Below are 27,469 nucleotides of genomic sequence, written 5' to 3' on the forward strand. Positions count from 1 at the left end.
GCCAACGTGGAGGCGGAGAAGAGCTTGGAGGAGGTGCAGCCGAGGCGGACGGAGGTGGACATGGAGACCCGCATCCCCGTCGTCAGCAAGGTGGACGGCACGGTGCTGGCCGGAGAGGAGGCCCCGCGGCGGAGGGAGCTGGACGTCTGGCTGAAAGAGCACCCGGACTTCAGCGTCGACCCCAGCTGTTTGGCGGTGAGCGCGCCTCCGGGTCCCGCTTGCGAGGCGCGGATACCGATCACCGACGGGGCCTGGGAGACCAGGAGAAGGAAGGGGAGGGGAGGGTGGGGAAGAACTGCAGAGCATGACGGGCTGATTAAAAGCGACACTTGCTTTTCAGTTCATCGAGGACCGGCCGAAGCAGAAGAGGCACCGGTGCCGGAACCCCCACAAACTGGACGTCAATGCACTGACCGGGGACGAGAGGGTTCCTGTCATCAACAGGCGAAACGGGAAGAAGGTGAGACCCTCCTGCACGGGCCGGGCGGTGCAACGATAACCACCAGGACCTCCCACCCAGAACACCCACCTCACACTCAGACATAATGGCTGCTCAGATGTGATTTCACGTGTCTGAGAGGGAGTCTGGGTGATGCGAGAGATCCTGATTTAACGTGTCTGAGAGGGGGACTGGGTGATGTGAGGGATCCTGATTTAACGTGTCTGAGAGGGAGCCTGGGTGATGTCAGGATCCTGATTGAATTTGTTTGAGAGGGGACTGGGTGATGTGAAGGATACCCAATTAATTTGTCTGAGAGGGGGACTGGGTGATGTGAAGGATACCCAATTAATTTGTCTGAGAGGGGGACTGGGTGATGTGAGGGATCCTGATTTAACGTGTTTGAGAGGGGGACTGTGTGATGTGAGGGTTCCTGATTTAACGTGTCTGAGATGGGGACTAAGTGGTGTGAAGCATTCTGATTTAACGTGTCTGAGAGGCAGACTGGGTGATGTGTAGGATCCTGATTTAATTTGTCTGAGAAGGAGACCGGGAGATGTGAAGCATTGTGATTTAACGTTTCTGAGAGGGGAACTGGGTGATGTGAAGGATCCTTATTTAATTTGTCTGAGAGGGGGACTGGTTGATGTGAGTGATCCTGAGTTAAGGTGTCTGAGAAGGTGCCTGGGTGATGTGAAGGATCCTGATTTAAAAGTGCCTGAGTGGGACAGGGAGATGTGAGGGATCCTGATTTAACGTGTCTGAGAGGGGACTGAGTGATATGAGGAATCCTGATTTAACGTGTCTGAGAGGGGGACTGGGTGATATGAGGGATCCTGATTTAACGTGTCTGAGAGGGGGACTGGGTGATATGAGGAATCCTGATTTAACGTGTCTGAGAGGGGGTCTGGGTGATGTTAAGGATCCTGATTTAACGTGTCTGAGAGGGGGACTGGGTGATGTGAGGGACCCTGATTTAACGTGTCTGAGAGGGGGACTGTGTGATGTGAGGGTTCCTGATTTAACGTGTCTGAGAGGCAGACTGGGTGATGTGAAGGATCCTGATATAATTTGTCTGAGAGGGACACCGGGTGATGTGAAAGATTCTGATTTAACGTGTCTGAGATGGAGACCGGGTGATGTGAAGGATCTTGCTTTAGCGTGTCTGAGAGGAGGACTTGGTGATGTGAGGGATCCTGATTTGACATGTTTGAGAGGGGGACTGTGTGATGTGAGGGATCCTGATTTACCGTGTCTGGGAGGGGGACTGGGTGATATGAGGACTCCTGATTTAACGTGTCTGAAAATGAGTCTGGGTTGTGGAAAGGGTCCTGATTTAACGTGTCTGAGAGGGGGACTGGGAGATGAGGGATCCTGATTTAACGTGTCTGAGAGAGAGTCTGGGTGATGTGAAGCATCCTGATTTAACTGGTCCTAGAGGTGGACTGGGTGATGTGAGGGATCTTGATTTAATGTGTCTGAAAAGGAGACTGGGTGATGAGGGATCCTGATTTAACGTGTTTAAGAGGGGGCCGGGTGATGTGAAGGATCCTGATTTAACGTGCCTGAGAGGGGGACTGGGTTATGTGAGTGATCCTGATTTAACGTGGCTGAGAAGGGGCTTGGGTGATGTGAGGGATCCTGATTTAATGTGTCTGAGAAAGAGACTGGGTGATGTGAAGGATCGTGGTTTAACTTATTTGAGAGGCGGACCGTGTGATGTGAGGGGTCCTGATTTAACGTGTCTGAGAGTGAGTCTGGGTGATGTGAAGCATCCTGATGTAACGTGTCTGAGAGTGAGTCTGGGTGATGTGAAGCATCCTGATGTAACGTGTCTGAGAGGTGGACTGGGTGATGTGAGGGATCCTGATTTAATGTGTCTGAGAAAGAGACTGGGTGATGTGAAGGATCGTGGTTTAACTTATTTGAGAGGCGGACCGTGTGATGTGAGGGGTCCTGATTTAACGTGTCTGAGAGGGGGACCGGTTCATGTGAGGGATCCTGATTTAACGTGTTTGAGAGGCAGACTGGGTGATGTGAAGGATCCTGATATAATTTGTCTGAGAGGGGGACTGGTCGATGAGTGATCCTGAGTTACGGTGCCTGAGAGGGGGTCTGGGTGATGTGAGGGATCCTGATTTAACGTGCGTGAGTGGGACAGGGTGATGTGAGGGGCACTGATTTAACGTGTCTGAGAGGGGGACTGGGTGCTGTGAGGGAAAGTGATACAACGTTTGATAGGTGGACTGGATGATTTTAGGGATCCTGATTTAACGTGTCTGAGAAGGGGCCTGGGTGATGTGAGGGATCTTGATTTAACGTATCTGAGAAGGAGACTGGGTTATGTGAGGGATCCTGATTTAACGTGTTTGAGAGGGAGACTGGCTGATGTGAAGTATCCTGATTTAGCATGTCTGAGAGGGGACCTGGGTGATGTCAAGGACCCTGATTTAACGTGTCTGAGAGGGAGACTGGGTAACGTGAAGGATGCTGATATAACGTGTCTGAGAGGTGGACTGGGTGATGTGAGAGATCCTGATTTAACGTGTCTGAGAGGGGGACTGGGAGATGTGAAGGATCCTGGTTTAACGTGTCTGAGAGGGGAACCGGTTGATGTGAGGGATCCTGATTTAACGTGTCTGAGAGGTGGACTGGGTGATGTGAAGGATCCTGATTTAACGTGCCTGAGTGGGACTGGGTGATGTGAGGGGCACTGATTAAACGTGCCTGAGAGGGGGACTGGGTCCTGTGAGGGAACGTGATATAACGTTTCTGAGAGGTGGACTGGATGATGTGAGGGATCCTGATTTAACGTGTCTGAGAAGGAGACTGGGTGATGTGAGGGATCCTGATTTAACGTGTTTGAGAGGGGGACCGGTTGATGTGAAGGATCCTGATTTACCTTGTCTGAGAGGGGGACTGGGTGATATGAGAGATCCTCATTTAGCGTGTCTGAGTGGGAGTCTGGGTGATGTGAGGGATCCTGATTTAACGTGTTTGAGAGGGAGTCTGGGTTGTGGAAAGGATCCTCATTTAACGTGTCTGAGAGGGGACCTGAGTGATATTCAGGATCCTGATTTACTTTGTTTGAGAGGGAGACTGTGTGATGTGAGGGACCTTGATTTTATGTGTCTGAGAGGGGGACTGTGTGATGTGAGGGATCCTGGTTTAACGTGTTTGAGAGGGGGACCGGTTGATGTGAGGGATCCTGATTTAACGTGTCTGAGAGGGGGACTGTGTGATGTGAGGGTTCCTGATTTAACGTGTCTTGAAATGGGGACTAAGTGATGTGAAGCATCCTGATTTAATGTGTCTGCGAGGGGGACTGGGTGATGTGAGGGACCATGATTTAACATGTCTGAGAGGGAGACTGGGTGATGTGAGTGATCCTGATTTAACGTGGCTGAGAAGGGGCTTGGGTGATGTGAGGGATCCTGATTTAATGTGTCTGAGAAAGAGACTGGGTGATGTGAAGGATCGTGGTTTAACTTATTTGAGAGGTGGACTGGGTGATGTGAGAGATCCTCATTTAGCGTGTCTGAGAGGGAGACTGGGTGATGTGAGGGATCCTGATTTGGCGTGTCTGAGAGGGGGACTGTGTGATGTGAGGATTCCTGATTTACTTTGAGAGGGGGACTGGGTGATGTGAGGGACGTTGATTTTGTGTGTCTGAGAGGGGGACTGTGTGATGTGAGAGATCCTGATTTAACGTGTTTGAGAGGGGGACCGGTTCATGTGAGGGATCCTGATTTAACGTGTATGAGAGGGAGTCTGGGTGATGTGAAGGATGCTGATTTAACGTGTCTGAGAGGTGGACTGGGTGATGTGAGAGACCCTGATTTTATGTGTCTGAGAGAGGGACTGTGTGATGTGAGGGTTCCTGATTTAACGTGTCTGAGAGGGAGACTGGGTGATGTGAAAGAGCCTGATTTAACGTTTCTGAGAGGGGGACTGGGTGATGTGAAAGAGCCTGATTTAACGTGTCTGAGAGGGGGACTGTGTGATGTGAAGCATCCTGATTTAATGTATCTGAGAGTGAGACTGGGTGATATGATGGATCCTGGTTTAACGTGTCTGAGAGTAAGACTGGGTGATGTGAACGACTCTGATTTAATGTGTCTGAGAGGGGGACTGGGAGATGAGGGATCCTGATTTAACTTATCTGAGATGGGGACTAAGTGATGTGAAGCATTCTGATTTAACGTGCCTGAGTGGGACGGGGTGATGTGAGGGGCACTGATTTAACGTGCCTGAGAGGGGGACTGGGTGCTGTGAGGGAACGTGATATAACGTTTGATAGGTGGACTGGATGATTTTAGGGATCCTGATTTAACGTGTCTGAGAAGGGGCCTGGGTGATGTGAGGGATCTTGATTTAACGTATCTGAGAAGGAGACTGGGTTATGTGAGGGATCCTGATTTAATGTGTTTGAGAGGGGCACTGGGTGATGTGAAGGATCCTGATTTACCGTGTCTGAGAGGGGGACTGGGTGATATGAGGAATCCTGATTTAACGTGTCTGAGAGGGAGTCTGGGTTGTGGAAAGGATCCTGATTTAACATGTCTGAGATGGGACCTGGGTGATGTCAAGGACTCTGATTTAACGTGTCTGAGAGAGAGACTGGGTGACGTGAAGGATGCTGATTTAACGTGTCTGAGAGGTGGACTGGGTGATGAGAGATCCTGATTTAACGTGTCTGACAGGGAGTCTGGGTGATGTGAAGGATCCTGATTTAACGTGTCTGAGAGGCAGACTGGGTGATGTGAAGGATCCTGATTTAACGTGTCTGAGAGGGGGACTGGGAGATGAGGGATCCTGATTTAACTTATCTGAGATGGGGACTAAGTGATGTGAAGCATTCTGTTTTAACGTGTCTGAGAGGCAGACTGCGTGATGTGAAGGATCCTCATTTAATTTGAGAGGGGGACTGGGTGATGTGAGTGATCCTGATTTAACGTGCCTGAGAGTGGGACAGGGTGATGTGAGGGGCCATGATTTAACGTGCCTGAGAGGGGAACACGGTGCTGTGAGGGAACGTGATATAACGTTTCTGAGAGGTGTACTGGATGATGTGAGGTATCCTGATTTAACGTGTCTGAGACGGAGACTGGGTGATGAGTGACCCTGATTTAACGTGTCTGAGAGGGGGACCGTGTGATGTGAGGGGTCCTGATTTAATTTGTTTGAGTGGGAGACTGGGTGATGTGAGGGACGTTGATTTTATGTGTCTGAGAGGGAGTCTGGGTGATGTGAAGGATCCTGATTTAACGTGTCTGAGAGGGGGACTGAGTGATGTGAAGCTTTCTGATTCAACGTGTCTGAGAGGCAGACTGGGTGATGTGAAGGATCCTGATATAATTTGTCTGAGAGGGGGACTGGTCGATGAGTGGTCCTGAGTTAAGGTGCCTGAGAGGGGGTCTGGGTGATGTGAAGGATCCTGAATTAACGTGCCTGAGTGGGACAGGGTGATGTGAGGGGCACTGATTTAACGTGCCTGAGAGGGGGACTGGGTGCTGTGAGGGAACGTGAAATAACGTTTGATAGGTGGACTGGATGATTTTAGGGATCCTGATTTAACGTGTCTGAGAAGGGGCCTGGGTGATGTGAGGGATCTTGATTTAACGTATCTGAGAAGGAGACTGGGTTATGTGAGGGATCCTGATTTAACGTGTTTGAGAGGGAGACTGGGTGATGTGAAGGATCCTGATTTAACGTGTCTGAGAGGTGGACTGGGTGATGTGAGAGATCCTGATTTAACGTGTCTGAGAGGGAGTCTGGGTGATGTGAAGGATCCTGATTTAACGTGTCTGAGAGGTGGACTGGGTGATGTGAGAGATCCTGATTTAACGTGTATGAGAGGGAGTCTGGGTGATGTGAAGGATCCTGATTTAACGTGTCTGAGAGGTGGACTGGGTGATGTGAAGTATCCTGATTTAACGTGTCTGAGAGGGGAACTGGGTGAAGTTCAGGATCCTGATTTAACTTGTTTGAGAGGGGGACTGGGTGATGTGAAGGATCCTCATTTAATTTGTCTGAGAGGGGGACTGGGTGATGTGAGTGATCCTGATTTAAGGTGTCTTAGAGGGGGTCTGGGTGATGTGAAGGATCCTGATTTAACGTGCCTGAAAGTGGGACAGGGTGATGTGAGGGCCATGATTTAACGTGCCTGAGAGGGGAACACGGTGCTGTGAGGGAACGTGATATAACGTTTCTGAGAGGTGGACTGGATGATGTGAGGTATCCTGATTTAACGTGTCTGAGACGGAGACTGGGCGATGTGAGGGACCCAGATTTAACGAGTCTCAGATTGAGACTGTCTGATGGGAAGGATCCTGATTGAACGTGTCTGAGAGGGGGACTGGGTGATGTGAAGGATCCTGATTTAACGTGTCTGAGAGGGGAACTGGGTGATGTGAAGGATCCTGATTTAACGTATCTGAGACGGAGACCGGGTGATGTGAGGGATCCTGATTTAACGTGTTTGAGAGGGAGTCTGGGTGATGTGAAGGACCCTGATTTAATTTGTCTGAGGGGGAGACCGGGTGATGTGAAGGATTCTGATTTCACGTGTCTGAGAGGGGGACTGGGTGAAGTGAGGGATCCGGATTTAATGTCTGAGAGGGGAACTGGTAGATGTGAGGGATCCTGATTTAATTTGTTTGAGTGGGAGACTGAGTGATGTGAGGGACGTTGATTTTATGTGTCTGAGAGTGAGTCTGGGTGATGTGAAGGATCCAGATTTAACGTGTCTGAGAGGGGGACTGAGTGCTGTGAGGGAACGTGATATAACGTTTGATAGGTGGACTGGATGATTTTAGGGATCCTGATTTAACGTGTCTGAGAAGGGGCCTGGGTGATGTGAGGGATCTTGATTTAACGTATCTGAGAAGGAGACTGGGTTATGTGAGGGATCCTGATTTAACGTGTTTGAGAGGGGCACTGGGTGATGTGAAGGATCCTGATTTACCGTGTCTGAGAGGGGGACTGGGTGATATGAGGAATCCTGATTTAACGTGTCTGAGAGGGAGTCTGGGTTGTGGAAAGGATCCTGATTTAACATGTCTGAAAGGGGACCTGGGTGATGTCAAGGACCCTGATTTAACGTGTCTGAGAGAGAGACTGGGTGACGTGAAGGATGCTGATTTAACGTGTCTGAGAGGTGGGCTGGGTGATGTGAAGTATCCTGATTTAACGTGTCTGAGAGGGGAACTGGGTGAAGTGAGGGATCCTGATTTAACTTGTTTGAGAGGGGGACTGGGTGATGTGATGGTTCCTGATTTAACGTGTGTGAGATGGGGCCTGAGCAATGTGAAGCATTCTGATTTAACGTGTCTGAGAGGCAGACTGGGTGATGTGAAGGATCCTGATTGAACGTGTCTGGGAGGCGCCCTGGGTGGTGTGAGGGATCCTGATTTAACGTGTCTGAGAGGGGAACTGGGTGAAGTGAGGGATCCAGCTTTAACGTGTCTGAGACGGAGACTAGGTGATGGGAAGGATCCTGATTGAACGTGTCTGAGAGGGGAGCTGGGTGATGTGAAGGATCCTGATTTAACATGTCTGAGATGGGGACTAAGTGATGTGAAGCATTCTGATTTAACGTGTCTGAGAAGATGACTGGGTGATGTGAAGGATCCTCATTTAATTTGTCTGAGAGGGGGACTTGGTGATGTGAGTGATCCTGATTCAAGGTGTCTGAGAGGGGGACTGAGTGATGTGAAGCATTCTGATTCAACGTGTCTGAGAGGCAGACTGGGTGATGTGAAGGATCCTGATTTAATTTGTCTGAGAGGGGGACTGGTCGATGAGTGATCCTGAGTTAAGGTGCCTGAGAGGGGGTCTGGGTGATGTGAAGGATCCTGATTTAACGTGCCTGAGTGGGACAGGGTGATGTGAGGGGCACTGATTTAACGTGCCTGAGAGGGGGACTGGGTGCTGTGAGGGAACGTGATATAACGTTTGATAGGTGGACTGGATGATTTTAGGGATCCTGATTTAACGTGTCTGAGAAGGGGCCTGGGTGATGTGAGGGATCTTGATTTAACGTATCTGAGAAGGAGACTGGGTTATGTGAGGGATCCTGATTTAACGTGTTTGAGAGGGGCACTGGGTGATGTGAAGGATCCTGATTTACCGTGTCTGAGAGGGGGACTGGGTGATGTGAGGAATCCTGATTTAACGTGTCTGAGAGGGAGTCTGGGTTGTGGAAAGGATCCTGATTTAACATGTCTGAAAGGGGACCTGGGTGATGTCAAGGACCCTGATTTAACGTGTCTGAGAGGTGGACTGGGTGATGTGAAGTATCCTGATTTAACGTGTCTGAGAGGGGAACTGGGTGAATTTCAGGATCCTGATTTAACTTGTTTGAGAGGGGGACTGGGTGATGTGATGGTTCCTGATTTAACGTGTCTGAGATGGGGCCTGAGCAATGTGAAGCATTCTGATTTAACGTGTTTGAGAGGCAGACTGGGTGATGTGAAGGATCCTGATTGAACGTGTCTGGGAGGGGCCCTGGGTGGTGTGAGGGATCCTGATTTAACGTGTCTGAGAGGGGAACTGCGTGAAGTGAGGGATCCAGCTTTAACGTGTCTGAGACGGAGACTAGGTGATGGGAAGGATCCTGATTGAACGTGTCTGAGAGGGGAGCTGGGTGATGTGAAGGATCCTGATTTAACATGTCTGAGATGGGCACTAAGTGATGTGAAGCATTCTGATTTAACGTGTCTGAGAAGATGACTGGGTGATGTGAAGGATCCTCATTTAATTTGTCTGAGAGGGGGACTTGGTGATGTGAGTGATCCTGATTCAAGGTGTCTGAGAGGGGGACTGGGTGATGTGAAGGATTCTGATTTAACGTGTATGAGAGGGGCACTGGGTGATGTGAAGGATTCTGATTTAACGTGTCTGAGAGGGGGACTGGGTGATGTGAAGGATTCTGATTTAACGTGTATGAGAGGGGCACTGGGTGATGTGAAGGATTCTGATTTAACGTGCCTAAGAGTGGGACCGGTTGATGTGAGGGATCCTGATTTAACATGTCTGAGAGGCAGACTGGGTGATGTGAAGGTCCCTGATTTAATTTGTCTGAGAGGGAGACCGGGTGACGTGAAGGATTCTGATTTCACGTGTCTGAGAGGGGGACTGGGTGAAGTGAGGGATCCGGATTTAATGTGTCTGAGAGGGGGACTGGGTGACGTGAGGGATCCTGATTTAACGTGTCTGAAAGGGGGACTGGGTGATGTGAGGGACCCTGATTTAATGTGTCTGAGAGGGTGGGAGATGTGAGGTATCCTGATTTAACGTGTCTGAGAGGGGGACTCGGTGATGTGAGGGACCCTGATTTAACGTGTCTGAGAGGGGGACTGGGTGCTGTGAGGGATCCTGATTTAACGTGTCTGAGAGGGTGACCGGGTGATGTAAGGGATCCTGATTTAACGTGACTGAGAGGGGGCCTGGGTGATGTGAGGGTTCCTGATTTAACGTGTCTGAGAGGGCGACTGGGTGATGTGAGGGATCCTGATTTAATGTATCTGAGGGGGAGACCTTGTGATGTGAGGGATCCTGATTTAACGTGTCTGCGAGGGTGACCAGGTGATGTGAAGGATCCTGATTTAACGTGTCTGAGAGGGAGCCTGGGTGATGTGAAGGAATCTGATTTAACATGTCTGAGGGGGGGACCGGGTGATGTGAAGGATCCTGATTTAGCGTGTCTGAGAGGAGGACTGAGTGATGTAAAGGATCCTGATATAATTTGTCTGAGAGGGAGGCCGGGTGATGTGAAGGATTCTAATATAATTTGTCTGAGGGAGACCGGGTGATGTGAAGGATTCTGATTTAACGTGTCTGAGAGGAGGACTGGGTGATGTCAGGGATCCTGATTTGACTTGTCTGAGAGGGGGACTGGGTGATGTGAGGGACGTTGATTTTATGTGTCTGAGAGGGGGACTGGGTGGTGTGAGGGATCCTGATTTAACGTGTCTGAGAGGGAGTCTGGGTGATGTGAAGGATCCTCATTTAATTTGTCTGAGAGGTGGACCGGGAGATGTGAAGGATTCTGATTTCACGTGTCAGAGAGGGGGACTGGGTGATGTGAAGGATCCTCATTTAATTTGTCTGAGAGGGGGACTGGTTGACGTGAGTGATCCTGAGTTAAGGTGTCTGAGAGGGAGTCTGGGTGATGTGACGGATCCTGATTTAACGTGCCTGAGAGTGGGTCAGGTCGCTGTGAGGGGCACTGACTGAACGTGTCTGAGAGGGAGTCTGGGTGATGTGAAGGATCCTGTCTGAGAGTGGGACTGGATGATGTTGGGGATCCTGATTTAACGTGTCTGAGAAGGGGCCTGGGTGATGTGAGGGATCCTGATTTAACGTGTCGGAGAAGGAGACTAGGTGATGTGAGGGATCCTGATTTAACGTGTCTCCGAGGGGGACTGGGTGATGGGAAGGATCCTGATTGAACGTGTCTGAGAGGGAGACTGGGTGATGTGAAGGATCCTGATTTAATTTGTCTGAGAGGGAGACTGGGTGATGTGAAGGATCCTGATTGAACGTGTCTGAGAGGGGAACTGTGTGATGTGAGGGAACCTGATTTAACGTGTCTGAGAGGAAGACCGTGTGATGTGAAGGATCCTGATTTGACGTGTCTGAGAGGGGTACAGAGCGATGTGAAGCATTCTGATTCAACGTGTCTGAGAGGGGGACTGTGTGATCTGAGGGTTCCTGATTTAACGTGCCTGAGATGGGGATTGAGTGATGTGAAGCATTCTGATTCAATGTGTCTGAGAGAGGGACTGGGTGATGTGAAGGATCCTGATATAATTTGTCTGAGAGAGAGACCGGGTGATGTGAAGGATTCTGATTTCACGTGTCTAAGAGGGGGACTGGGTGGTGTGAGGGATCCTGATTTAACGTATCTGAGAGGGTGACCGTGTGATGTGAAGGATCCTGATTTAACGTGTCTAAGAGGGGGACTGGGTGGTGTGAGGGATCCTGATTTAACGTATCTGAGAGGGGAACTGGGTGATGTGAGGGATCCTGATTTAACGTGTCTGAGAGGGTGACCGGGTGATGTGAAGGATCCTGATTTAACGTGTCTGAGAGGGGGACTGTGTGATGTTCAGGATCCTGATTTAATTTGTTTGAGAGGGAGACTGGGTGACGTTAAGGATTCTCATTTCACGTGCCTGAGAGGGGAGCCACGTGATGTGAAGGATCCTGATATAATTTGTCTGAGAGGGAGACCGGGTGATGTGAAGGATTTTGATTTAACGTGTCTGAGAGGGCGTCTGGGTGATTTTCAGGATCCTGATTTAATTTGTTTGAAAGGGATTCTGGGTGATGTGAGGGACCCTGATTCAACGTGACTGTGAGGGGGACTGGGTGATGTGAACAATGCTGATTTAATGTGTCTGAGAGGGGGACTGCGTGATGTGAGGGATCCTGATTTAACGTATCTGAGAGGGAGTCTGGATGATGTGAAGGATCCTCATTTCATTTGTCTGAGAGGGAGACCGGGAGATGTGAGTGATCCTGAGTTGAGGTGTCTGAGAGTGGGACTGGATGATGTTGGGGATCCTGGTTTACCATGTCTGAGAAGGGGCCTGGGTGATGTGAGGGATCCTGATTTATTGTGTCTGAGAAGGGGCCTGGGTGGTGTGAGGGATCCTGATTTAACGTGTCTGAGATGGAGACTGGGTGATGAGGGATCCTGTTTTAACGTGTCTGAGAGGGCGACTGGGTGAAGTGAGGGATCCAGCTTTAACGTGTCTGAGACGGAGACTGGGTGACGGGAAGGATCCTAATTGAACGTGTCTGAGAGGGGAACTGAGTGATGTGAAGGATCCTGATTTAACGTGTCTGAGAGGGAGCCTGGGTGATGTGAAGGATCCTGATTTAACGTGTCTGAGAGGGAGACCGGGAGATGTTCAGGATCCTGATTTAATTTCTTTGAGAGGGGAACTGGGTGATGTGAAGGATCCTGATTTAACGTGTCTGAGAGGGGGAGTGGATGTTGTGAGGAATCCTGATTTAACGTGTCTGAGAGGGGGACTGGGTGATGTGGGGGATCCTGATTTAACGTGTCTGAGAGGGAGTCTGGGTGATGTGAAGGATCCTGATTTAACGTGTCTGAGAGGAAGACTGGGTGACGTGAAGGATCCTGATATAATTTGTCTGAGAGGGAGACCGTGTGATGTGAAGGATTCTGATTTCACGTGTCTGAGAGGGGGACTGGGTGATGTGAAGGATCCTGATTTAACGTGTCTGAGAGGGGAACTGGGTGATTTTCAGGATCCTGATTTAATTTGTTTGAGAGGGATTCTTGGTGATGTGAGGGACGTTGATTTTATGTGTTTGAGAGGGGGACTGGGTGATGTTAGGGATCCTGACTTAACGTGTCTGAGATGGGGACTGAGTGATGTGAAGCATTCTGATTTAACTTGTCTGAGAGGGGGACTGGGTGATGTGAGGTTTCTTGATTTAACGTGTCTGAGAGGGGGACTGGGTGATGTGACAAATACTGATTTAACGTGTATGAGAGGGGGACTGGGTGATGTGAAGGATCCTGATTTAACGTGCCTGAGAGTGGGACAGGGTGATGTGAGGGGCCCTGATTTAACGTGCCTGAGAGGGGAACAGGGTGCTGTGAGGGAACGTGATATATCGTTTCTGAGAGGTGGATTTAATATGTCTAAGAGGGAGACTGGCTAGTGTGCGGGATCCTGACTTAACGTGTCTGAGAAGGTGCCTGGGTGATGTGAGTGATCCTGATTTATCCTGTCTGAGAGGGAGAACGGGTGATGTGAAGGATTCTGATTTCACGTGTCTGGGAGGGGGTCTGGGTGATGTGAGGGATCCTGATTTAACGTGTCTGAGAGGGGGACTGGGTGATGTGAGGGATCCTGATTTAACGTGTCTGAGAGGGGGACTGGGTGATGTGAGGGATCCTGATTTAACGTGTCTGAGAGGGGGACTGGGTGATGTGAGGGATCTTGATTTAACGTGTCTAAGAGGGGGACAGGGTGATGTGAGGGATCCTGATTTAGCGTTTCTGAGAGGGGGACTGGCTGATGTGAAGGACCCTGATTTAACGTGTCTGAGAGGGGGACTGGGTGATGTGACCGTCTCTGATTTAACGTGTCTGAGTGGGGGATTGGGTGATGTGAGGGATGCTGATATAACGTGTCTGCGAGGGGGACTGGGTGATGTGAGGGACCCTGATTTAACGTGTTTGAGAGGGAGACTGGGTGTTGTGAGGGATCCTGATTTATCGTGACTGAGAGGGGGACTGGGTGATGTGAACGACTCTGATTTAGCGTATTTGAGTGGGGGATTGGGTGATGTGACTGATACTTATTTAATGTGTCTGAGAGGGAGGCCGGGTGTTGTGAAGGATTCTGATTTGACGTGTCTGAGAGGGGCACTGTGTGATGTGAGGTTTCTTGATTTAACGTGTCTGAGAGGTGGACTGGGAGATGTGAAGGATCCTGATTTATCCTGTCTGAGAGGGAGACCGGGTGATGTGAAGGATCCTGATTTAACGTGTCTGAGAGGAGGACTGGGAGATGTGAAGGATCCTGATTTAACGTGTCTGAGAGGAGGACTGGGTGATGTGAGGGATCCTCATTTAACGTGTCCTAGAGGAGGACTGGGTGATGTGCGGGATCCTGATTGAACGTGTCTGAGTAGAGAACTGGGAGATGTGAAGGATCCTGATTTATCCTGTCTGAGAGGGAGAACGGGTGATATGAAGGATTCTGATTTCACATGTCTGGGAGGGGGACAGGGTGATGTGAGGGATCCTGATTTAATATGTCTAAGAGGGAGACTGGGTGCTGGGAGGGACCCTGATTTTATGTGTCTGAGAGGCAGACTGGGTGATGTGAAGGATCCTGATTTAACGTTTCTGAGTGGGAGACTGGGTGATGTGAAGTATCCTGATTTAACGTGTCTGAGAGGGAGACTGGGTGATGTGAGGGATGCTGATTGAACGTGTCTGAGAGGGAGACTGGGTGATGTGAGGGACCCTGATTTAATGTGTCTGAGATGGAGAATGTGTGATGTGAGGGACCCAGATTTAACGTGTTTGAGACGGAGACTGGGTGTTGTGAGGGATCCTGATTGAACGTGTCTGAGAGTGGGACTGGGTGATGTGAAGGATCCTGATTTAATGTGTCTGAGACGGAGACTGGGTGATGTGAGGGATCCTAATTTAACGTGTCTGAGAGGGAGTCTGGGTGATGTGAAGTATCCTGATTTAACGTGTCTGAGAGGGGAACTGGGTGATGTGAGGGACCTGATTTAATGTGTCAGAGGTGGCCTGGGTGATGTGAAGGATCCTGATTTAATGTGTCTGAGAGGTGGACTGGGTGGTGTGAGGGATCATGATTTAACATGTATGAGAGGGAGTCTGGGTGATGTGAAGGATCCTGATTTAACGTGTCTGAGAGGGGGACTGGGTGATGTGAGGGTCCCTGATTTAACGTGTCTGAGAGGGGGACTGGGAGATGAGGGATCCTGATTTAACGTGTCTGTGAGGGGGACTGGGTGATGTGAGTGATCCTGATGTAAGGTGTCTGAGAGGGGGACTGGGAGATGAGGGATCCTGATTTAACGTGTCTGTGAGGGGGACTGGGTGATGTGAGTGATCCTGATGTAAGGTGTCTGAGAGGGGGACTTGGAGATGTGAAGGATCCTGATTTAACGTGTATTAGAGGGGGTCTGGGTGATGTGAAGGATCCTGATTTAACGTGCCTGAGAGTGGGACTGGATGATGTGAGGGGCCCTGATTTAACGTGCCTGAGAGGGAAACAGGGTGCTGTGAGGGAACGTGATATAACGTTTCTGAGAGGTGGACTGGATGATGTGTGGGATCCTGATTTAACGTGTCTGAGAAGGAGACTGGGTGATGTGAGGGATCCTGATTTAACGTGTCTGAGAGGTGGACTGGGTGATGTGTAGGATCCTGATTTAACGTATCTGAGAGTGAGACTGGGTGATGTGAGTGATCCTGATTTAACGTGTCTGAGAAGGAGACTGGGTGATGTGGGGGATCCTGATTTAACGTGTCTGAGAGGGGGACTGGGTGATGTGAAAGCGCCTGATTTAACATGTCTGTGAGTTGGCCTGGGTTATATGGATGTTCCTGATTTAACGTGTCTGAGAGGGGGACTGGGTGATGTGAAGCATCCTAATTTAACGTGTCTGAGAGGAGGACTGGGTGATGTGGGGGATCCTGATTTAACGTGTCTGAGAGGGGGACTGGGTGATGTGAAAGTGCCTGATTTAACATGTTTGAGAGGATGACTGGGTTATATGAGGGTTCCTGATTTGACGTGTCTGAGAGGGGGACTTGTTGATGGGAGGGATCCTGATTTAACTTGTCTGAGAGGGGGACTGGGTGATGTGAAGGACCCTGATTTAACATATCTGAGAGTGAGACTGTGAGATGTGACGGATCCTGGTTTAACGTGTCTGAGAGGGAGCCCGGGTGATGTTCAATATCCTGACTTAACGTGTCTGAGAGGGGGACTGGTGGATGTGAATGACCCTGATTTAACGTGTCTGAGAGGGAGAACGGGTGATGTGAGGGATCCTGATTTAACGTGTCTGAGAGGGAGACTGGGTGATGTGAGGGATCCTGATTTAACGTGTCTGAGAGGGGGACTGGGTGATGTGAAAGCGCCTGATTTAACATGTCTGTGAGTTGGCCTGGGTTATATGGATGTTCCTGATTTAACGTGTCTGAGAGGGGGACTGGGTGATGTGAAGCATCCTAATTTAACGTGTCTGAGAGGAGGACTGGGTGATGTGGGGGATCCTGATTTAACGTGTCTGAGAGGGGGACTGGGTGATGTGAAGCATCCTAATTTAACGTGTCTGAGAGGAGGACTGGGTGATGTAAGGGATGCTGATGTAACGTGTCTGAGAGGAGGACTGGGTGATGTGTTGGATCCTCATTTAACTTGTCTGAGAAGAAGACTGGGTGATGTGGGGGATCCTGATTTAACGTGTCTGAGGGGTAGCCCGGGTGATGTTCAGGATCCTGATTTAATTTGTTTGAGACGGAGACTGGGTGATGTGAGGGATCCTGATTTTACGTGTCTGAGAGGGGGACTGTGTGATGTGAAGGATCCTGATTTGACGTGTCTGAGAGAGGGATTGGGTGATGTGAGGGATCCTGATTTAACGTGTCTGAGAGGGGTTTGGATGATCTGAGAGATCCTCATTTAATGTAACTGAGAGTGGAACTAGGTAATGTGAGGGGTCCTGATTTAACGTTTTTGAGAGGTGGATAGGGTGATGTGAAAGACGCTGATTTAACGTATCTGAGAGGGAGACTGGGTGATGTGACTGATCCTTATTTAACGTGTCTGAGAGGGAGACCCGGTGATGTGAAGGATCCTGGTTTAACGTGTCTGAGAGGGGGTGTGGATGATGTGAGGGATCCTGACTTAACATGTCTGAGAGGGAGACCGGCTGATGTGTGGGATCCTCATTTAACGTGAATGAGAGGGGGACTGGGTGATGTGAGAGACTCTGATTTAACGTGATTTAGAGGGAGACTTGGTGTTGTGAGGGAACTTGATTTAACGTGTCTGAGAGGAGGACTGGGTGATGAGGGATCCTCATTTAACATGTATGAGAGGGGGACTGGGTCATGTGAAGGTTCCTGATTTAACGTGTCTGAGAGGGAGACTGGGTGATGTGAGGGATCCTGATTTAACGTGCCTGAGAGGGAGGCTGGGTGATGTGAGGGATCCTGATTTAACGTGTCTGCGAGGGGGACTGGGTGATGTGAGGGACCATGATTTAACGTGTCTGAGAGGGAGTCTGGGTGATGTGAGGGATCCTGATTTAATTTGTTTGAGAGGGGGACTGGGTGATGTGAAGGATCCTCATTTAACGTGTCTGAGAGGGGACCGTGTGATGTGAGGGATCCTGATTTAACGTGTCTGAGAGGGAGTCTGGGTGATGAGATGGATCCTGATTTAACGTGTCTGAGAGGGAGCCCGGGTGATGTTCAGGATCCTGATTTAATTTGTTTTAGAGGGAAACTGGGTGCTGTGAGGGACCCTGATTTAACGTGTCTGAGAGGGAGTTTGGGTGATTTCAAGGACCCTGATTTAACGTGTCTGAGAGGGAGACTTGGTGTTGTGAGGGATCCTGATTTAACGTGTCTGAGAGGAGGACTGGGTGATGTGTGGGATCCTCATTTAACGTGTCTGAGAGGAGGACTGCGTGATAAGGGATCCTGATTTAACGTGTCTGAGAGGAAGACTGGGTGATGTGTGGGATCCTCATTTCACGTGTCTGAGAGGAGGACTGGGTGATGTGAGGCATCCTGATTTAACGTGTTTGAGAGGGAGACTGGGTGTTGAGGGATCCTGATTTAACGTGTCTAAGAGGGAGACTGGCTAGTGTGAGGGATCCTGATTTAACGTGCCTGAGAGGGGGACTGTGTGATGTGAGGGACCCTGATTTAACGTGTTTGAGAGGGAGACTGGGTGTTGTGAGGGATCCTGATTTAACGTGATTGAGAGGGGGACTGGGTGATGTGAAGGATCCTGATTTAACGTGTTTGAGTGGGAGACTGGGTGTTGTGAGGGATCCTGATTTAACGTGATTGAGAGGGGGACTGGGTGATGTGAACGACTCTGATTTAGCGTATTTGAGTGGGGGATTGGGTGATGTGACTGATACTTATTTAACGTGTCTGAGAGGGAGACCGGGTGTTGTGAAGGATCCTGATTTGACATGTTTGAGAGGGGCACTGTGATGTGAGGTTTCTTGATTTAACGTGTCTCAGAGGGGAACTTGGGAGACTTGGTGTTGTGAGCGATCCTGATTTAACGTGTCTGCGAGTGGGACTGAGTGACATGAGGGATCGTAATTTAACGTGTCTGAGATGGAGCCTGGGTGATGTGAAGGATCCTGATTTAACGTGTCCAAGATGGAGACTTGGTAATGTGAGGGATCCTCATTTAACGTGTCTGAGAGGCGCTCTGCGTGATTAGGGATCCTGATTTAATGTGTCTGCGAAGGGGACTGGGTGATGTGACTGATCCTTATTTAACGTGTCTGAGAGGGGGAGTGGCTAATGTGAGGGATTATGATTTAATGTGTCTAAGAGGGAGTCTGGGTAGTGTAAGGGATCCTGATTTAACGTGTCTGAGAGGGAGCTGGCTGATGTGAAGGATCCTGATTTAACGTGTCTGAGAGGGAGCCTGGGTGATGTTCAGGATCCTGATTTAATTTGTTTGAGAGAGAGATTATGTGATGTGAGGGACACTGATTTTATGTGCCTGAGAGATAGTCTGGGTTATGGAATGGACCCTGATTTAACGTGTCTGAGAGGAGGACTGGGTGATGTGATGGACCCTGATTTAACGTGTCTGAGAGGAGGACTGGGTGATGTGAAGGATCCTGATTTAACATGTCTGAGAGGGAGACTTGGTGTTGTGAGGGATCCTGATTTAACGTGTCTGCAAGTGGGACTGAGTGACATGAGGGATCGTAATTTAACGTGACTGAGAGGGGGACTGGGTGATGTGAACGACTCTCATCTAACGTGTTGGAGTGGGGGATTGGGTGATGTGACTGATACTTATTTAACGTGTCTGAGAGGAAGACCGGGTGATGTGAAGGATCCTGATTTAACGTGTCTCAGAGGGGGACTGGGTGATGGGAAGGATCCTGATTTAACGTGTCTGGGAGGAGGACTGGGTGATGTGAAGGATCCTGATTTAACGTGTCTGATACGGATACTGGGTGATGTGAAGGATCCTGATTTAACGTGTCTGAGAGAGGGCCTGGGTGATGTTCAGGATCCTGATTTAATTTGTTTGAGAGAGAGATTATGTGATGTGAGGGACACTGATTTTATGTGCCTGAGAGATAGTCTGGGTTATGGAATGGACCCTGATTTAACGTGTCTGAGAGGAGGACTGGGTGATGTGATGGACCCTGATTTAACGTGTCTGAGAGGAGGACTGGGTGATGTGAAGGATCCTGATTTAACATGTCTGAGAGGAGGACTGGGTGATGTGATGGACCCTGATTTAACGTGTTTGAGAGGGAGACTTGGTGTTGTGAGGGATCCTGATTTAACGTGTCTGCAAGTGGGACTGAGTGACATGAGGGATCGTAATTTAACGTGACTGAGAGGGGGACTGGGTGATGTGAACGACTCTCATCTAACGTGTTGGAGTGGGGGATTGGGTGATGTGACTGATACTTATTTAACGTGTCTGAGAGGAAGACCGGGTGATGTGAAGGATCCTGATTTAACGTGTCTGATACGGATACTGGGTGATGTGAAGGATCCTGATTTAACGTGTCTGAGAGAGGGCCTGAGTGATGTGAAGGATCCTGATTTAACGTATCCTAGATGGGAACTGGGAGATGTGAAGGATCCTCATTTAACATGTCTGATGGGGAGCCCGGGTGATGTTCAGGATCCTGATTTAATTTGTTTGAGACGGAGACTGGGTGTTGTGAGGGATCCTGATTTAACGTGTCTGAGAGGGCCTCTGCGCGATTAGGGATTCTGATTTAACGTGCCTAAGAGGGAGTCTGGGTAGTGTGAGGGATCCTGATTTAACGTGACTGAGAGGGGGACTGGGTGATGTGAAAGCGCCTGATTTAACATGTCTGTGAGTTGGCCTGGGTTATATGGGTGTTCCTGATTTAACGTGTCTGAGATAGAGCCTGGGTGATGTTCAGGATCCTGATTTAGTTTGTTTGAGAGAGAGATTGGGTGATGTGAGGGACCCTGATTTTATGTGCCTGAGAGGGAGTCTGGGTGATCTTAAGGATCCTGATTTAACGTGTCTGAGAGGAGGACTGGGTGATGTGAGGGATCCTGATTTAACGTTACTGAGAGGGGGACTGGGTGATGTGAAAGCGCCTGATTTAACATGTCTGTGAGTTGGCCTGGGTTATATGGGTGTTCCTGATTTAACGTATCTGAGAGGGTGACTTGTTGGTGTGAGGGATCCTGATTTAACGTGTCTGAGAGGGGGACTGGGTGATGTGAAGCATCCTGATTTAACGTGTCTGAGAGGAGGACTGGGTGATGTGTGGGATCCTCATTTAACGTGTCTGAGGAGGACTGGGTGATGTGTAGGATCCTGATTTAACGTGTCTGAGAGGGAGACTGGGTGATGTGAGGAATCCTGATTTAACATGTCTGAGAGGGAGTCTGGGTTATGGAAAGGATCCTGATTTAACGTGTCTGAGAGGGGAACTGGTTGATGTTAAGAATCCTGATTTAACGTGTCTGAGAGGGAGACTGGGTGATGTGATGGATCCTGATTTTATGTGTCTGAGAGGTGGACTGGGTGATGTGAAGGATGCTGATTTAATTTGTCTGAGAGGGAGACCGGGTGATGTGAAGGATCCTGATTTAACGTGTCTGAGATAGAGCCTGGGTGATGTTCAGGATCCTGATTTAATTTGTTTGAGAGAGAGATTGGGTGATGTGAGGGACCCTGATTTTATATGTCTGAGAGGGGGACTGGGTGATGTGAGGGATCCTGATTTAACGTGTCTGGGAGGGTGACCGGGTGATGTGAAGGATCCTGATTTAACGCGTCTGAGAGGGAGACCGGGTGATGTGAAGGATCCTGATTTAACGTGTCTGAGAGGGGAACTCGGTGATGTGAGGGATCCTGATTTAACGTGTCTGAGAGGGGAACTGGGTGATGTTGAGGATCCTGATTTAACGTGTCTGAGAGGGAGACTGGGTGATGTGAGGGATCCTGATTTAACGTGCCTGAGAGGAAGACCGGGTGATGGGAAGGATCCTATTTAACGTGTTTGATTGGGGGATTGGGTGATGTGAGGGATGCTGATGTAAAGTGTCTGCGAGGGGGACTGGGTGATGTGAGGGTCCATGATTTAACGTGTCTGAGAGGGGGACTGGGTGATGTGAGGGATCCTGATTTAACGTGTCTGAGAGGATGACTGGGTGATGTGAGGGACCCTGATTTAACGTGTCTGAGAGGGGGACTGGGTGATGTGAGGGATCCTGATTTAACGCGTCTGAGAGGGGGACTGGGTGATGAGGGATCCTGATTTAACGTGTCTGAGAGGGAGACTGAGTGACTTTTGGGATCGTGATTTAACATGACTGAGAGGGGGACTGGGTGATGTGAACGACTCTGATTTAACGTGTTTGAGTGGGGGATTGGGTGATGTGACTGATTCTTATTTAACGTGTCTGAGACGGAGACCGGGTGATATGAAGGATCCTGAGTTGACGTGTCTGAGAGGGGCATTGTGTGATGTGAGGTTTCTTGATTTAACGTGTCTTAGATGCCACTGAGTGATGTGTACGATCCTGATTTAATTTGTCTGAGAAGAATACCGGGTGATGTGAAGGATCCTGATTTAACGTGTCTGAGAGGGGGACTGGGTGATGTGAGGGTCCCTGATTTTATGTGTCTGGGAGGTGGACTGGGTGATGTGAAGGATCCTGATTTAACGTGTCTGAGAGGGGGACTGAGTGATGTGAGGGATCCTGATTTAACGTGTCTGAGAGGGGGATTGGGTGAGGTGAAGGATCCTGATTTAACGTGTTTGAGAGGGAGACCGCGTGATGTGAAGGATCCTGATTTGACGTGACTGAGAGGGGCACTGGGTCATGTGACCGACCCTGATTTTACGTGTTTGAGTAGGCGTTTGGGTGATGTGAGGGATGCTGATGTAACGTGTCTGCGAGGGGCACTGGCTGATGTGAGGGATCCTGATTTAACGTGGGTGATGTGAGGGATCCTGATTTAATTTGTTTGAGAGGGGACTGGGTGATTTGAGGGATCCTGATTTAACGTTTATGATAGGGGGACTGGGTTATGTGAAAGAGCCTGATTTAACGTGTCTGAGAGGGGGACATGTTGACGTAAGGGATCCTGATTTAACGTGTCTGAGAGGAATACTGGCTAGTGTGAGGGATCCTGACTTAACGTGCCTGAGAGGGGGAGTGGGTGATGTGAGGGACCCTGATTAGACATGTCTGAGAGGGAGACCGGGTGATGTGAAGGATCCTGATTTGATGTGTCTGAGAGGGGCACTGTGTGATGAGGTTTCTTGATTTAACGTGTCTTAGATGGCACTGAGTGATGTGAACGATCCTGATTTAATTTGTTTGAGAGGAAGACCATGTGATGTGAAGGATCTTGATTTAACGTGTTTGAGTGGGTGAATGGGTGATGTGAGGGATAGTGATGTAACGTGTCTGCGAGGGGGACTGGGTGATGTGAGGGACCATGATTTAACGTGTCTGAGAGGGAGACTGGGTGATGTGAGGGACCCTGATTTTATGTGTCTGAGAGGGATGCTGGGTGATGTGAAGGACCCTGATTTAACGTGTCTGAGAGGGAGACCGGGTAATGTGAGGGATCCTGATTTAACGTTTCTGTGAGGGGGATTGGGTGAAGTGAAAGAGCCTGATTTAATGTGTCTAAGAGGGAGTCTGGGTAGTGTGAGGGATCCTGATTTAACGTGACTGAGAGGGGGACTGGGTGATGTGAGGGACCCTGATTTAACGTGTCTGAGAGGGGTACTGGGTTATATGAGTGTTCCTGATTTAACGTGTCTGAGAGGGGGACTGGGTGATGTGAAGCATCCTAGTTTAACGTGTCTGAGAGGAGGACTGGGTGATGTGAGAGATGCTCATGTAACGTGTCTGAGAGGAGGACTGGGTGATGAGTTGGATCCTCATTTAACTTGTCTGAGAAGAGGACTGGGTGATGTGGGGGATCCTGATTTAACGTGTCTGAGGGGGAGCCCGGGTGATGTTCAGGATCCTGATTTGACGTGTTTGAGTGGGTCATTGGGTGATGTGAGATACCCTGATTTAACGTATTTGAGAGGGAGACTGGGTGATGTGAAGGATCCTGATTTAACGTGTCTGAGTGGGGGATTGGGGATGTGATGGATGCTGATGTAACGTGTCTGCGAGGGGGACTGGGTGATGTTCAGGATCCTGATTTAATTTGTTTGAGAGAGAGATTGGGTGATGTGAGGGACCCTGATTTTATGTGTCTTGGAGGTGGACCGGGTGATGTGAAGGATCCTGACTTAACGCGTTTGAGAGGGGAACTAGGTGATGTGAGAGATCCTCATTTAACGTGTCTTAGAGGGGGTCTGGGTGATGTGAGGGATCCTGATTTAACGTGTCTGAGAGGGAGTCTGGGTTATGGAAAGGATCCTGATTTAACATGTCTGAGAGGAAGACCGGGTGATGGGAAGGATCCTGATTTAACGTGTTTGAGTGGGGGATTGGGTGATGTGAGGGATGCTGATGTAACGTGTCTGCGAGGGGGACTGGGTGATGTGAGGGTCCATGATTTAACGTGTCTGAGTGGGGGACTTGTTGATGTGAGGGATCCTGATTTAACGTGTCTGAGAGGGAGACTGGGTGATGTGAGGGATCCTGATTTAACGTGTCTGAGAGGGGGACTGGGTGATGTGAGGGATCCTCATTTAACGTGTCTGAGAGGGGGACTGGGTCATGTGAGGGATCCTCATTTAATGTGTCTGAGAGGGGGACTGAGTGACATGAGGGATCGTTATTTAACGTGACTGAGAGGGGGACTGAGTGACATGAGGGATCGTTATTTAACGTGACTGAGAGGGGGACTGAGTGACATGAGGGATCGTTATTTAACGTGACTGAGAGGGGGACTGAGTGACATGAGGGATCGTTATTTAACGTGTCTGAGAGGGGGACTGAGTGACATGAGGGATCGTTATTTAACGTGTCTGAGAGGGGGACTGAGTGACATGAGGGATCGTTATTTAACGTGTCTGAGAGGGGGACTGAGTGACATGAGGGATCGTTATTTAACTTGACTGAGAGGGGGACTGAGTGACATGAGGGATCGTTATTTAACGTGTCTGAGAGGGGGACTGTGTGACACGAGGGATCGTTATTTAACGTGTCTGAGAGGGGGACTGAGTGACATGAGGGATCGTGATTTAACGTGACTGAGAGGGGGACTGGGTGATGTGAGGGATCCTGATTTAACGTGTCTGAGAGGGGGACTGGGTGATGTGAGGGATCCTGATTGAACGTGTCTGAGAGGGAGTCTGGGTGATGTGACGGGTCCTGATTTACCGTGTCTGAGAGGGGGAATGGGTGATGTGACGGGTCCTGATTGAACGTGTCTGAGAGGGGGTATGGGTGATGTGCAGGGTCCTGATTTAATTTGTCTGGTTGCAGCTTGGCGGTGGATTTGCGCCTCCGATCAAAAATCTCCAGAAATGGCTACGGGAAAACGCAGAGTATGGAATCGCTCAGGAATGGGCTGATGTCATCAAACAGTCGGTACGTGGCGAATGGCGCTTGTTGTGTCTACTTTCCTTTTGCAATAATAAACAACCATTTTAATATGTGACTCCACTTCAGATGTATTAATCTGTCACATCAAGGTGACAGGACAGTATTAAATGAGCTTTACTCTGTATCTAACCCCGTGCTGTACCTGTCCTGGGAGTGTTTGATGGGGACAGTGTAGAGGAAGCTTTACCCTGTATCTAACCCCGTGCTGTACCTGTCCTGGGAGTGTTTGATGGGGACGGTGTAGAGGAAGCTTTACTCTGTATCTAACCCCGTGCTGTACCTGTCCTGGGAGTGTTTGATGGGGACAGTGTAGAGGAAGCTTTACCCTGTATCTAACCCCGTGCTGTACCTGTCCTGGGAGTGTTTGATGGGGACGGTGTAGAGGAAGCTTTACTCTGTATCTAACCCCGTGCTGTACCTGTCCTGGGAGTGTTTGATGGGGACAGTGTAGAGGGAGCTTTACTCTGTATCTAACCCCGTGCTGTACCTGTCCTGGGAATGTTTGATGGGGAAATTGTAGAAGGAGCTTTACTCTGTATCTAACTCCGTGCTGTACTTGCCCTGGGAGTGTTTGATGGGGACGGTGTAGAGGGAGCTTTACTCTGTATCTAACCCCGTGCTGTACCTGTCCTGGGAGTGTTTGATGGGGACAGTGTAGAGGGAGCTTTACTCTGTATCTAACCCCGTGCTGTACCTGTCCTGGGAGTGTTTGATGGGGACAGTGTAGAGGGAGCTTTACTCTGTATCTAACCCCGAGCTGTACCTGTCCTGGGAGTGTTTGATGGGAACAGTGTAGAGGGAGCTTTACTCTGTATCTAACCCCGAGCTGTACCTGTCCTGGGAGTGTTTGATGGGAACAGTGTAGAGGGAGCTTTACTCTGTATCTAACCCCGTGCTGTCCCTGTCCTGGGAGTGTTTGATGGGAACAGTGTAGAGGGAGCTTTACTCTGTATCTAACCCCGTGCTGTCCCTGTCCTGGGAGTGTTTGATGGGGACAGTGTAGAGGGAGCTTTACTCTGTATCTAACCCCGAGCTGTACCTGTCCTGGGAGTGTTTGATGGGAACAGTGTAGAGGGAGCTTTACTCTGTATCTAATCCCGTGCTGTACCTGCCCTGGGAGTGTTTGATGGGGACAGTGTAGAGTGAGCTTTACTCTGTATCTAACCCCGTGCTGTACCTGTCCTGGGAGTGTTTGATGGGGACGGTGTAGAGGGAGCTTTACTCTGTATCTAACCCCGTGCTGTACCTGTCCTGGGAGTGTTTGATGGGGACGGTGTAGAGGGAGCTTTACTCTGTATCTAACCCCGTGCTGTACCTGTCCTGGGAGTGTTTGATGGGGACAGTGTAGAGGGAGCTTTACTCTGTATCTAACCCCGTGCTGTACCTGTCCTGGGAGTGTTTGATGGGGACGGTGTAGAGGGAGCTTTACTCTGTATCTAACCCCGTGCTGTACCTGTCCTGGGAGTGTTTGATGGGGACGGTGTAGAGGGAGCTTTACTCTGTATCTAACCCTGTGCTGTACCTGTCCTGGGAGTGTTTGATGGGGACAGTGTAGAGGGAGCTTTACTCTGTATCTAACCCCGTGCTGTACCTGTCCTGGGAGTGTTTGATGGGGACAGTGTAGAGGGAGCTTTACTCTGTATCTAACCCCGTGCTGTACCTGTCCTGGGAGTGTTTGATGGGGACGGTGTAGAGGGGGCTTTATTCTGTATCTAACCCCGTGCTGTACCTGTCCTGGGAGTGTTTGATGGGGACGGTGTAGAGGGAGCTTTACTCTGTATCTAACCCCGTGCTGTACCTGTCCTGGGAGTGTGTAAAGTTGGTTTGATGATGTTGAAGGGCTCGGGGTGTAAATGTTTTCCCCCTGTGTGTGGGGTGGGGTTGCTGACCCGCGATCTACCCTGACAGCAAGGGGATTGGAGACTGTGGGCTCCGTGGACTGTTGGAGTAGCGGCTCAGGCCAGCGCTTTGTTACTGACAGTGTTTTGTCGCTCTTGCTGCAGGGCTACCTTCCGGAGGAGATGTTCGACCGGATCCTGACCGGCCCGGTGGTTCCGGAGGAAGGCAGGAAGAGGGGCCGGAGACCCAAGCACCTGGCGGCGGCCATGCAGGTCAACTCGCTGCTGGCCAGCGGCGTGCTGGACGTCAACACCTTCCAGAAGAACCTGCAGTCGCTGCAGCTGGCCAGCCTGATGGCCTACCCTGCGGGCGTCGAGGCCAAGGACACGGCGGTGGGGCTGCTCGGCGGCTGCGGCGAGACCGGAGGAGGAGGAGGAGGAGGCGCCCCCACCCCCAACCTCGCCCGGGACCGGTTGACCGGCCCGGCCCGGGAGACCCCCAAGGCCTCCGAGCCGGCCCAGGGCGGCGTCGGCAGCAACAACAACAACAACAACAACGCCTTGACCCTCAACTCTCTGGTGCTGTCCAACATGTACGGGGGCATGTTCCTGCCCCAGGGCTTCGGGATGGGGATCCCGCCGCTCTCCCTGCCCGGCCTGGGCCACCCGCCGGCCGGCAAGGGCCACGAGGCGGTCAGGGCGGGGCCCTTCGAGCTGGCCGGGCGGGCGCCCGAACTGGAGGACAGTCTTTCTCAGGGTTACGACAGCGCGGACGAGAAAGGGGACTACTCCCACTCCCTCATCGACGACCCCATGATGCCCACCAACTCCGACCTCAGCGGGGAAGACTGA

General features: G+C 50.2%; 1 protein-coding gene across 1 annotated transcript; it reads left to right on the plus strand.

Annotated features, from left to right (window-relative positions):
- On the plus strand, positions 1–27,469 carry LOC144676856 (chromodomain-helicase-DNA-binding protein 9-like; the record flags this gene model as incomplete). The annotated part of the gene is made up of 4 exons (XM_078537176.1): positions 1–195; positions 341–460; positions 24,660–24,764; positions 26,783–27,469. Coding segments are annotated over 4 exons (1,107 nt in total), but the record flags the coding sequence as incomplete, so codon positions are not given.

This window comes from Cetorhinus maximus, unplaced genomic scaffold (genome assembly GCF_964194155.1).
Source record: "Cetorhinus maximus unplaced genomic scaffold, sCetMax3.hap1.1 HAP1_SCAFFOLD_2019, whole genome shotgun sequence".
NCBI classification, from domain to species: Eukaryota; Metazoa; Chordata; class Chondrichthyes; order Lamniformes; family Cetorhinidae; genus Cetorhinus; species Cetorhinus maximus.